The sequence below is a fragment of the Sorex fumeus genome, unplaced genomic scaffold, assembly GCF_029834395.1.
Source record: "Sorex fumeus unplaced genomic scaffold, SorFum_2.1 ptg000079l, whole genome shotgun sequence".
NCBI classification, from domain to species: Eukaryota; Metazoa; Chordata; class Mammalia; order Eulipotyphla; family Soricidae; genus Sorex; species Sorex fumeus.
Genome location: NW_026606136.1, coordinates 7,850,671 through 7,863,896, shown reverse-complemented (window position 1 = coordinate 7,863,896; position 13,226 = coordinate 7,850,671). Strand labels below are relative to the sequence as shown.

General features: G+C 48.7%; 1 protein-coding gene across 2 annotated transcripts in view; it reads right to left on the bottom strand.

The window, feature by feature from the left end:
• The window catches only part of SOS1 (SOS Ras/Rac guanine nucleotide exchange factor 1), a 113,507-nt gene that overhangs the window by 35,392 nt on the left and 64,889 nt on the right, over positions 1 to 13,226 (bottom strand). The window contains exons 9-11 of one of the 2 annotated variants that reach the window (XM_056130571.1): positions 5,923 to 6,050; positions 4,916 to 5,207; positions 4,552 to 4,822 (exon numbers count right to left, since the gene is read on the bottom strand). In XM_056130571.1, coding sequence (XP_055986546.1) covers positions 4,552 to 4,822; positions 4,916 to 5,207; positions 5,923 to 6,050 — 691 coding nt within the window. Of the gene's footprint in view, positions 1 to 4,551; positions 5,208 to 5,922; positions 6,051 to 13,226 lie in introns of both variants that reach the window. The other variant, XM_056130570.1, reaches the window with a different exon arrangement.

The window sequence follows — 13,226 nt, the reverse complement described above, 5'->3', positions numbered from 1 at the left end:
TTAGAATTTATTATTGGTCAATTAAAAATCACTGATTATATTTTTATAGTAGACCTGCATTTGCCAGGAAATAAACAGCCGTTTATACTACTATTAATTTTTAAAGGAAGTAATTCTCTAATTTTTATTATTCAACACACATAATATATTCCAAGAATAGAAAAAAGATCAGCTTGCACGAGACTCAGTGTGACATGATGGAAAAAGTATATTCTTGGGATCAAAACCCTTCCCTTCTAGTCATCACTCTGCAACTAAGCAATGATATGTCTGATTCCTAACAAATCACAGTGCTTTTTTCCCTTGGGATTTTTTTTTCCTTAGAGGTACTGGGATCCAGCTCTCACAGCAGGACAAACGCTCTACTGCGAGCTGGGCTGTATCCCGGGCTCTTGACCTTTGAGTTTTTGTAAAGTGAAGGATTCGGGTATCTTGTTTATCACGAGTGATTCATGGCAGCTTCATGAGTGACTTCATAAACAATTGTTAAGACACTTCAAGGAAGGAAGGCAGTTGAAGGCACTGTGGATCTAAATTAAGTTTAACCTACTTCTCTTGGGTCCTCATTCTTAGGACACTATCTGACCAGTACAGTCCATAAAGTGTTAGTGTTTAACTGTTAAATGTTTTAGGGGGAGGCGGGCTGGGCCATACCTGCCCATGCTCAGGGCTTACTCCTGGCTCGGTACTTAGGAATCACCTCTGAGGGTGTCCGGGGGACCATATGGGACGCCAGGGATCGAACCCGGGTTGGCTGCATGTAAGGCAAGTGCCTTGCCTGCTGGATTATCTCTTCGGCCCCTTCAATTTTATTATGTTTCCTAGCCAGTCACTTTTATTATGATTTTATATAATAAAAATGTGTAGGCAAAGCTTTTTGTTTCAGTGTAAACCAAATCCGACGTTGCACGTTCTCTGAAAGTACACACCTACGGAGTAGGTGAACTGGGGGGGTGGGACCCATAGACCAAGTATTCTTAAACAAACGATAACCTGGTCTTTACACGGCAGGGAAGGCTGAGGGCTGCGTCTATCGGATTGTTCAGAGACTTGGAGGGTAACTGCTCGGCCAGAGAGAAAAGAGTGTGGCCCTGTAACGTAGCTGACTCCGGTTTGAGTCTGTGGTACCCAGCACTGCCAGGGTCTTTCCCTGCAGAGCCAGAAACACCCCTGAGAAGTGCTGGGTGAAACCCCAAACAACAAAATATATATAAACACACAACATACATACGCCTCTTTGACATTTTATAAGTTCACAGATGTTCTATTAAAAATTCTATTACCGGTAATACTTTCAGAGGCAGAGCTTACAGACAAACTCAAATAAACTAATATTTAAAACACACAAAAGAGCTGTTTGTGGATTCTAGTAGCACTGGTAATGCACGCATGGCATTAAGTTAAAGTATTCATTTGAGCACTACTGACTTGTTTTAACTCACCAGGTAAAAGGTAAAGGTAAAGGTAAAGGCCCTCCCGTTGATCGTCGATTTGCTCGAGCGGGCCCAGTAACGTCTCCATTGGAGACTTTGTTGTTACTGTGTCTGGCATATCGAATACTCTCGGTAGCTTGCCGGGCTCTCCGAGAGGGGCGGAGGAATCGAACTCGGGTCGGCCATGTTGGCCGCTTGTAAGGCGAACGCCCTACCCGCTGTGCTATCGCTCCAGCCAGGTAAAAGAAGATGAAAAAACTAGAATTAATATTTTTAAAACCAACACTGGCATTTTCTTCCTCAAGAAAGGAGAATTTTAAAAAACTTTCAACTTTTTGATTAAAAAAAAAATCTCATTAGTTTCAATGTGAACACACCTAACTTTGAAAGTCCTGTAAGTCTAGAGTTTGAAGTTTTACATGAACTAGAAGTCGAGTCATTTAAAACAGGATTCTGTTCAAAAGCTGGAACAATGTATCAAAGTACCAATAAAACACCAAGACAATACAACAGTATTGTGTACATCAAGGGAAAAGATTGTCAGGGCCACAGAAAAGCAGTTTTATGTGTTAAAAAGATGAAAATCACCGCCCAATTCCTATTTTTGTTTTAAAGTATCTTTAGTAAATAATAAAGCAGTTCCCTAGAAAAGAAATACGTAACTGCAGCTGTGCAACAGTTTACTGAAATTTTAAGTTAGTTCTTAAAGTCCCGAAGTATAAATAAACCCAGAAGCTTGAAGGCACTTTCTATCACCAACAGTGGAATTCGGGAGAAGGAATGGAGTTTGGAAACATCTTCCAAGCGCTTGTGACCGACTTGGGATGTTTCACACTAATAACTCTTTGTCACTGTTGGCAACTTTGCAGGATAGAACTGTACCTCTTCTCTCCTACAAGTACAGGTTTTTAAAAAAAATCCTGACTATTGGAGGCAGGAGAGACAGCACAGCAGGCAGGGCACTGGACGCGCACAAGGTCAACCCAGGCTCGATTCCCTGAACCCCATCAGGCTCCCCGAAATTATGGGATGATCCCGAATTGCAGAGCCGGGAGTAAGGCCTGAGCACCAGCCCTGACCATGACTGCCCCCAAACAGCCTAAGAAATAAGCTAAAAACGCAAAAACCAGGTGTTTTCAATTAAACAGTGAAAAGTTAACGCTTACGCTCAATCTGCCGATTTCTAAGAAACACAAAAATAAGAACATGGCTAGAATATTCTGAACTTTCTGTCAAAAACACATTAAGAGCCACCAAATCCTTTCAGTAATCACAAACTTGGGGTGATTAAAAACCATTTTTGCAGCTAAATGATGGCTTTTAAAGAGTAACCTGAAGTCGATAAAGATCCGCTAAATAGGTAATTGAAATTAAAGAAAATTTTATCTCTTAAAAATTCTACATTTGGGGCTGGAGTGATCGCAAAGCTGGTAGGGCATCTGCCTTGCACAAAGCCGACCCGGGGTTCAATTCCCAGCATCCCATATGGTCCCCCGGGCACCGTCAGGGGTAATTCCTGAATGCATGAGCCAGGAGTAACCCCTGTGCCTCACCGGGTGTGACCCAAAAAGAAAAAAAAATTCTACATTATTATCTTTTCATTTTTCATGTAAAATCCTAGGAAGTTCTTTAAAATTTCCTGCAATCTATTGGACTCTCAACTCAGTAAAATGAATACACAGATTGCAGAACTGTCTAGGTAAAAGGCCTACAAATGAAATTCTTTCACTATATTAAACTGTGAAAAAAAAAAAAAAACCCCAAAACCCAAAACCAAAAACTCTGTTCCAATCACCAAAGGCTACTATCACATGGCATGAGGCAAAGGATCCCTCTGCTTTAAAATTAACCTATGGACAATGCTATTATTTTTATTAAATTTTATTTTTTACAGTGCTATTATTTTAGTATAGAAAAGGTTAGCCAAGGAACAGGCAAAAAAAAAAAAAATTAAAACTCTAGCTTACTTGTCTCAAAGACAAAAATAATGGAGATAATGAGTGAAAATCATGAAAGACTACATTTATTAAGCACTTTGATATCACTTAGAAAAACTAACTAAAGGTTACTATCTTTCAAAGTGGAAACTGTCATAATTCCAGGCCATATAAGTAGTCCCGATGGGATATCAAATAAACCAGACTCCCACTACTGACGATCTCTGTCTCTGTTAAGTGCACTTGCTAACAGGTATCTATAATGCTTCTGAAGTCCCCTGCAGGGCGGACCAAGGGCCCAAAGACCTCAAATAAACCGAAGAAAAATCTCCTCGGAAATACACATCGAGAAGTATGAATGCACGAGGAAGTCCGTGTTTGCATCCGACCGTTTCAGAGCAGTTCAGGGACGAGGGGTGGCGGAATAAAAACATCCCTTAGGAATAACTTGACATTCGTGTCCACACCCAGAGCTCCATCCCATTGCCCTTGTCCGGACATGAGAGGGAGGGAGGCCGCTGTGGCACGGAGGCTCCGCAGGCTGACGGAGCCTTCCCGACAACACCAGCCCCCCGCCCTACCAGCCCAGGGAGGCCGACGGGGGGGAAGGCTGGGCTCGTTACTTGACCGGAAGAAATAAAATTGTGGGGGAGAAAAGATTCATCATATTTGCTCCCGCTTTTTCGTACTAGGTTCCGCCCAGAGTGATCTCCCCGAGGAGGTGTGGCTATATTTGTCTCTGAAACTGCCCAGCTGAGATGAGATTATTTTCTTAAATAATACCAGTTGGAAAAAAGCAAACAGACACAAGGTAAAAGAACGCAAATTAAGAAAAAACCATGTCAATTTGCACTAGCAGGAGAGTCGTCCTGAGTGTACTGAAACTGCTCACCTACAATCTCCATCACGGAAAGAGAAGGAAAGAGGTGCCGGTGGGTCTCGAGACGCCAAGAATGAACCGTTACGACTTTTAGTCTGTTCCTGTCACTTTCTCACTGGCTATAAAGGTGAAAACGGTTCATGTAAACTGGGAAGGCAAAGGCTAAAAATTCAAAGGCTCCACACTGGCAGTATTTTTAGTCAAAGGAAAAGGCACTGTGACGCTGCAGAGTCTTTGTGAGCTGCTTTCTATTTTGGTCACAGTGATCCGGCCGGGGGTGGCAGGGCCGGGCGCCGCTTACCTGCATACATGTGGTACGTGAGCCTCTCGATTAGCTTGATCACCGTTCCCGCTTTGATGATGGGAATCCCAGCCTTGGGCTGCATGTTCTCCTCGAACAGAATGTTCTCCTCGGAGTCGGGCTCCGCGAACCTGTACAGGTCGGCGCTGGGCAGCCGCATCTGCCCCCCCTTCTCCTCCTGCAGCGCGGCCGCGTCCAGCATCCGCTCCAGGGTGCTTCGGTACTGCAGCGATGTCAAGGCTGCCATCCAATTGTTCTTCTCTTCAGCTGACTTGGCAGAGAATATAACACTGTTTTCATCTTTTAGAATAATCTCAAAAGCATGCTTGTACTCACTGGTGTCATCTTTGTCATTGATTTGTACCTTTCTCATGAAAAACTTTTCTTTGAGACGGTACTCGGCATTGCTAGCACCAGGAAGGCGGGGCTGCCCGTGGTTCGACCTGCAGCAGATCATTAAGCCGTCAAAGAGGAAAATGTGTCTCTCGTGCTTGGCCCCCACCCGCGAGAGCGTCCCCTCCATGATGAACTCGTTGCAGCACTGCCCGATGTCCTTGCCCTCCCAGCCGTCAATGTTCTTCTGGATCTCGTTCATCTTCTTGATGGCCAGCTGCTTCCCCTTCATCTGCTGGCTATAAAACCGGCACGCGGACTCGCTGGGAGGAAGGGAGAGCATTGTTACTGTCAGATGCCGGAGAAGCCCGTCTGAGGGGCGACAATTGCAAGCCCACTTAAAACAATCGCGCTAGACCACAGGCACCAATCCTCAAGTGCATTAGCAGTAAGGCTACAGAATTTTGGAAACTCAAGCAACAGCAGAGACTTCTACCGGGGACGCGTTTAAAAGAAGAGACTCACCCGAGAACTTAAAAGGCAGCTACAGGGTGATTATTTCTACCTTGCTACTAAATATTTACAAAGACAAACGCTTAAAAGTACCCCGATCTAGGGAAATTTTAAAGAGTATTCTAACAGGTTCTAGAAAGCACGTAGATATGGGCAAGAGGCCAACCAAGAGGCAGACACAGACTGAAACTAGGGGCTGGAGAAGGGCACCGGGACCCAGGCCCGAGTTCTGCGACCTCTGAACAGGCGGGGCCCCTGGGCGCCAGAAACCTGCCCGGCCTGGCTCTCTCCTCCAGCTTACCCGTTCCTCTCAGGAGGTCTTGTCTGGGAGTGTGCAAGGAAAATGCACAAATATGAAAGGTTTTTCAAACAATAACAAATTCTCTCGGCTTTGATGTCACTTCCTTTGAAAGACCAAGCTTGTCACTAACACGATTTTCTTCATTGTTTACTTGAGGGAACTGGGAGCCCAGAAGGTCTAATTTCAAGGTGGAAAAGGAAAACTCAGAAAGTGAAAATATTCACCTCAGTCTTCGTTTTGCAAGGCTTTTCGAACAGATTTTCTCCAAACCACTCTGCACATTTAGCAAAGCCGTTATTGCTTGTTTCAAGCATTCCTTGTCTTCTTGATCTTCACTTTTTTCTTCTAGCTGCTGCAAAGTCAAAATGACAAATTTGAAACCAGCATGGTAACAGTTTTGAACCAGAAAAAAAGTTCATTTTATTTTAGGATGAAAGACAACACATACATGACTCTTCTTAAGCCACTGTCTTTGTTTATCCCACCCACATCTACATGCGACCAAGGCCTCCAACTAATAAAAACGTAGAGGCAATGTTAAAACTACCTGGAAACGGGCAGTAACATGAAGCCTGTCAGATGCACGTGGCTGAGCGGTCAAGGTCACAAAGGATCTTTCCAGCACAGCTGTAGGCACATGAGGGGACACCCAGCTGTGCTCAGGATCTACTCCTGGCAGGGTAGAGGGTGGCGAGGAACGGAGGGAGGAAACGAGCACAGAGTGCTGGGAACGGAGCCCGGCAGGCGCGTGCAGTGGGCGCCTCAGCTTTGTGCTCTATCTCAGAGGCCCCGTGCAAGGCCCCTTCAGCTTTGTGCTCGCTCTCTGGTTCCAGAGGAGGAAAAAACCCTGTCCCCCCGCCCCCCCTCCCCATCCAAAGGTGCTCAGGGACCACTCCAACCCCCACGAGAAAATTCTGATGTATCTTTGATTTAGTGTGAGGTTCAGGCCCTGGACCTAGTCACCACTGGAAGCAAAGGGACGGGAAGGAAGACAAACAGGGGCCCTTACGGCAGTTCCCAGACTCCAAATTCCCTCCCCCCACGTGCCAGGTGAGGCTTATAAAAAGCCCGTTATCAAAAAGCGCAGCACTCTGGAAGCTGTAATTTACAGTGTAAGTTGCTTTCTTTTGTGGTTCTGGCCCCGTGCGAGCACATGTGCGTTATGTGAGCACAAACAGCTTGGGGGAGATAGGAACGCTCACGCATGTTGTCTATCAACTGTAGCTATGGCATGCATGCCAGCCAGAGTCTGCCCTGAACGGGAAGACATCGGTGACCGATCAGCAGTGTAGCAAGGCGACGGTGATCCAAAGAAGGGAATATATGAAAGGAACATTTAACCTTCTAAACCTTTCTCTGGTATCCAAAAAGGAAAAATTAAGAAACAAATGTTTACTCAAGAGCTTTCACACAACATTTAAGAACTTCTGCCATGCAAAGCAAGGACAAGAGCAGACAAGTAAAGCCGTACACTATTCAAAATAATTTATAAAGGTCTACTTTTCTGTTTTTTTTTTTTATGGGGGGGGGGCTCACAACTGGTGATGCACTCAGGAATCACTCCCGGCAGTGCTCAGGGGACCATATGGGATGCTGGGAATCGAACCTGGGTCGGCTGCGTGCGAGGCAAACACCCTCCCCGCTACGCTACCATTCCAGCCCCTGTCAAGGCCGACTTTTCAATTAGCTCCCTATTTTCTCAAATTGGAGTCTATCTCTGTCATTTAGCCTCTCCCCTCTCACAAGGCAGAATTACTGGAGACGAAATGCTACCTTTGACCTTACCTAGTTTAGGCTTCAAGAACTAAGATAATCTAAATTAAGAGCAAACAAGAAAAAAAAATTACAAGGTGTAATGAAAGCACCATTAACAAGTGAACTGTTTGTTTTGCAATTCAATTTATTGGGGGGGGGGGGCACATCAGGCTGTGCTCAGCATTTCCTCCTGGCTCTGGGCTCAAGAATGACTCCTGGTGGGGCTTGTGCGGCTGTTGTGATGTTGGCGACCGAGTCCGGGCAGGCCACATGCACAGCAAGCGCCTTACCCTCGTACCAGCTCTCCAGCCCTAATCTATTTTAGTTATCTTCGGCTTTTTAGCCACATGGTCTGTGCTGAGTACTCAGGCCGATTCGAACCCAGGTCAACGGGGCACGCAAGGCGAATTCAGTGCAAAACTCCTAGGAATTGCCTCAGGTCATTTTTCAATGTAATTTTGGGACTTCCTAGCTCCAGGCAGCCTCTGAAATCAATGTCAACGTCCTAAAGACCTTCCCTCTGAGCGTCCTTTGCCGGCTCCACTTGGCAGTAATCTAACCTGGGCCTGGGAGGAGGATGCCTTACACGCGGCTTCCCACATGGCGGCAGAAGCCACTGGCCGCAAACAGTGGCCACGCCAGCCCCTCGCTACCAGAGCGACAGCTGGTGCCATGTCCTTCATGGGTGTCTGCAGCAACGTGGGACAGTCGAGAACTTGCAGGGTTCAGTGTCAAAAAACTATCAACTCCTGAGATTTTTTCACTGACCACGAGACTGTATTTAAATGTGCCCCAGGAATTACATCCCAAAGCACCGTGAAGTCATGTGCTCAAGACGCAAAAAACGTACACTGCCTTTTTTAGAAGAGGCCACGCAGAGTGGGGGCGGGAACAGCTCCGGGTCCCACCCAGAGTGGGAGCGTGTGTCAAGCTGACGTCCTACACGGGGCGTGTGCTCTACACCTGAGTCACCCTTACCAGGGCCCACGCTGTCCTGTTCTAGAGAGCGGGCTGGGCCAGGGCCAGGGCACGGGGAGGGGACTGGCCTTGTACGCGCTGGTCCAGGTTCCACCCCAGGACCCTGAATGGTCCCCAGAGCACTGCAAAGGGTAATTCCTGAGCACTGCTGAGTATGGCCCCAAACCCAAAACTAAAAAAGAAACAGGCAGAAGGAGCCAGTGTACAACGGAACAGAATGTTTCAAGGAAGCCCTGCGGGAAGGGAGCGTGGGACTGAAGGCGCCGTGGAGTGGAAGGGACACGCAGCGGCTCTCTAGGAGGAACAGACGCTGCTACCGGTTAATTCCTAAGAAACAAAGCAGCCCCAGCGCAAAGTATACAGACGTAAGTCGAAATGTCTCTATCCATTCAGTGACCTCCCTTTGTTAAAAAGCAAAACAGAATAGATTTTTATTCCTACCCTAGCGTTAAAAGTATCATAAATCAGTGACACAGATCAAATTTTTTTTACTTCTAGAATTAGTCTTCTCCAATACAACAACTTTTTTTTTTTTTTAAACGAAGGAATTACCATTTACTGATGCAGAAGCAGGCAGGACTGGAATCCAGAATGATTCTCAGAACCAGGACCCAAGGAATTAAAAGGATTCTGAAACACCTGCTTTGCAAGTATTACTGCAATAAAACCTGTTCTTTTCTGGGAGGTAAGTTATGATGTCCTTACGATTTGGAACCAAAAAGAAAAACATGAGACATAAAAAAATATCACCGCTCAAGGGGCAAGCCGCCACCACATGTGTGTCTGACGTGGCGATGCACGCAGAGAACTCCACACAGCGCAGCACGTTTCGGCGCTGGATGGTTACTTGTCTGCTGTGTGATGAGATGCCACGGTCAGCCGCCACGTCGGGGATCACGGCCCAAGACTGAACTCCTGTCCCCGTCCGCTGACAGACGCTCGCAGTATCATCCAAACCATGCCAGAGAGCAACTCATGGAAACCGCAGCGCTGGACGCTTCTCTGTCCCCCCGAAATATCCCACAGGGTCAGTGCAAGAAAGGCAACGGCCGCTGGAAGCACGAGCCGTTCTTCTGGGGCAGGAAGCTGTCCTTTGTCAGGGTGGTCGGGTTTAATCGAGGCTACACCTGGCTCAAGTCTTGGGATGTAAATTCGAGTACTCTGAGGAAACAAGAAGCCAAACTCTCAAGATCTCTTAGAAAGGAAAAGCTTCCATTGAGAAGATCAAGTGTCTTAGGGAGGCTTCCGGGAGGAAGCTTGGAAGCGGATTCATCCCGGGAAAACAGGGGCAAAGGACGCGTGCAAAACTAGCCAGTGTGAACCCACGTGAGACCCCAGCTTAGCCCAGGCGCGAGAGGCTGGCGGCTGGAAAGATGCGACGGGTGAAGCTGTGAGACTCACTGTCAGGCTTAAGGATGGAACACACGCCGGGCAACACGGAGGTAGCAGGATCGATGCGGTCTTCCACCAGGACGCCTGTGACCCAGGGGCCTGTCCAGAACGGGAGGTGGCAGGGGAGACAGGCACAGCAAGAGATGATGGCCCAGGAGACGACCGTGCTCCACGGGACGGGCTCTAACGGGAGAGCAGGGGACGCGCAGAGAGGGAGCCCCTTCGGAATGGAAGGACCAGCTGCTCACCACGTGGCGGGGAGAGGAAGGAGGAGCGAGGAAGGGCTGTCCTGAGAGCAGATGGGCAGCGGGAGGACTCCCGGAGAGCAGAGGAAGTGCTCTGGGCGAGAGTGAAGGCTGCAGACAGCCGGTTCAAACCCTCACCTTGCCTCGCCCTCACCATGGAATCCTGTTGGCATCGTAGCACCCGTTTTGTGTTCAGATGAGCTCGAGCCCGTCCTTTGCACTCCTGCAGGCCTGACCCGGTAACCTGCCCACTCAGATGTGAACACAGAAAGTGCCAAGCTTCACCACACACTTTTTGTTTCCTTTTGGGCCACACCTGCAATGCTCAGGGGTTCCTCCTGGCTCTGCACTCAGGAATTACCCCTGGCGGTACTCAGGGGACCATCTGGGATGCTGGGAATCGAACCCGGGTTGGCCGTGTGGAAGGCAAACGCCCTCCCTGCTGTGTTACCTCTCCGGCCCCTTCACAGTACATTTAAAAATGGCATTTCCTGCGGCTCATGAGGCTGCCAGCTCTACTTAAGAGATCAGAGTTGGATCCTTTCTCCCTGAGGACTAAGGAAGAGAAACCATTCTGTGTTCAGACTCTCTATGAACCAGCCACCAAGCGAGGCCTCCGCTACGGAGGTTGAAGTGCTCTCGGCAACGAAGCAGCCCCACAGGCAAGGGGTCTCTTGGCCCCCGGCAGGGGTGCAGATTCTGTTTAAAATGACATCGGTTGACAAGACTGTGTGCTTTGCCCGGACAGGCTCCTGGTGCTCCCAATGGCTGTGACCATCCTATACACGGTATCTTGGCGCCATCGTGCCGGGTCTCTCCGTCGCTGACCGAGGCCCCCCGTCCTGAGCCACAGTCCTGCGGTCAGTAAACGAGGGTCAGTCTTAGGAGTTGTCTCCTGATGGTCTGCTTCCAACGAAAACCGCATCGCCTGCCTCTCTCTGGTCTTACTCTCCCAAACATAATCCCCTTCAGTTCCATTCACATTGCCTCAAAGACGAGGTTTTCTAGAGCTCAGTCGTACCCACCCCCCTTCAGTCATGTTGTCGGTGAAATGCACTGCAACGAGCGAAGGTGTCGCTATGTATTTTCTGAATCGGTTTTTCTATTCGTTAGATTCCCAGGGGTAGAACTGATGTTTCGGAGTCAAACCTGGCGATGCTCAGGGCTCATTCCTGGATCTGTGCTCAGGGGACACCCCTGGCGGTGCTTAGGGACCATCTGTGATGACAGCAGGCAGGCGACCAAGCCACTGCCACCCCTCCTGGCCCTGCCCGGGATATCCTCGAGGGGCCAGAGAGCGGGTGTAGGTCTACACAGGGGCCCTGGCTTGATTCCTGGTACTGCAGAGAATTTCCCCAAAACCGCCAGGAGTGAGCCCTGAGCACACAGGAGGAAGCCGAGGCAAAGCCAGATGGGGCCCAAGACCAAGACCAAAAAACACGATTTTTTCCAGGAGAAAAATACCCATTTTAGTGATAAAACGCTAAATCTACCAGGAATACAGAGAGAATTCTAAACATCTGTGAACCCAACAACCAAAGTCCCCAAGCCATGAAGCAAACAAACACACTCAGTGAAGATCTCGCCCCGTGCAGTGACGGGCGCCCACAGAGGAGCCACAGGAGAGCAGAGTTAGTCCACACCCAGGACAGTCGGGTGAACAGCCCAATAGGAAACGTCCCACTCAACAGGACGCCAATCCCCAAGGGCACAGGGCCCGTATGGCCAGCACAAAACAAACCACCAAAACTCGTTTTTAAACCAACAAATATTTGGGGGACCTTTCATACGGATGTCCACTGAGAACGGGAGGAACCGCACCAACAGTGTACGAGGTCCCTTGCCCCACACCCTCGACACCTGCTTCTGCACTTTTTTGGTTTGGGCCATTCTCACCGGGATGAAGGGTTGGCTCACTGCAAGCTTTGATTTTCATGTCCCTGATAAGTGACATCTCCATCCCCCCACTTTTTAACGGAATCACCATGAGACACACCGTTACGAGGTTGTTCACGATTGGGGTTCAGCACACAATGTCCCAATACCCGGCCCCTGACCAGTGTACATTTCCCATCTCTAACGTCCCCAGTCTCCCTCCTGCCGCCCTCTCCACAATGAGCATTTTTCCATATAACCTTTGGCCATCTGTACATCTTCTTTGGAGCAACGCCTATGCAGTTCTTCTGCTCCTGTAACTGCGTTATTTTGGGCAGCTGCGGACTTGTCTGAGTCCTTCTAAGTCTTGGCCACCAACCTCTCTCTATTCAGGGTGTGCAAATACTTCCTCCCATTCAGTCAGATGGTCTTTGTGTTGCAGCGATCGTTTCTTTTACTATGCGAAAGCAAAGATTTTAGTTTCATTTGTTATTGTGTGTGTGGGGGGGGTGCAGGTGGGGGCGGTGGGGGAGGGCTTCTTCCTGGCAACGCCTGGGGACCATACGTGCTGTCCTGTGGCGTATTTAATATGCCAAAAGCAGGGCCAAAGCCAGAGAAGGCTGCGATCCAAGTGCGTGTCTAACCCCTCTCCGTCCCCTGGCCCCCATCCATCGGTTTCTGCCTTCCCTTCTCTTGCTTGGACCCCCAAGACTTCAGGGCCCCCGCCCAGGAGCACACTGTCCGTTTGCTTCTCTAGCTTTTACGGCTTTCAGGCCTCGAAGTCGAGACTCGAGTAGCTTCTGTATATAATTCAATGCAGGCGCCTCGTTCTTTTCTTCTTTCTTTCTCGCGTGTGGCTGTTTCATTTCCCCAACACCAACCGCTGGACCTTCCTTGCTCAGCTGTACGATTCCTTCTTGTCATTCCAACGTTCACGACTCATTTCTCATAAACTGATATATGTGTCAGTTTCTTTCTAGACTCTCAATTCTGTTCTACTGATCTGTGTATCGTGTATGTGAAAGACATACACGATGCGGGGGGGGGGGGGGTCCAGTGACCTTGCATGTGGCTGAGCCCGGTTTGATCCCTGGCATCCCCGAGCACTGCACAGAGTAAGCCCTGAACATCACAGGGTGTGGCCCCCAACAAAACAAGAAAACCCAGAAACTGCTGCTGGGGTGGGACAGAGTACAGGGGTTAAGCATGCGGCCAACTCAGTTCACTCCTGGTATCACTCAGGACTCCTGGGCACCCCCAGGAGTGACCCTTGAGCACAGAGT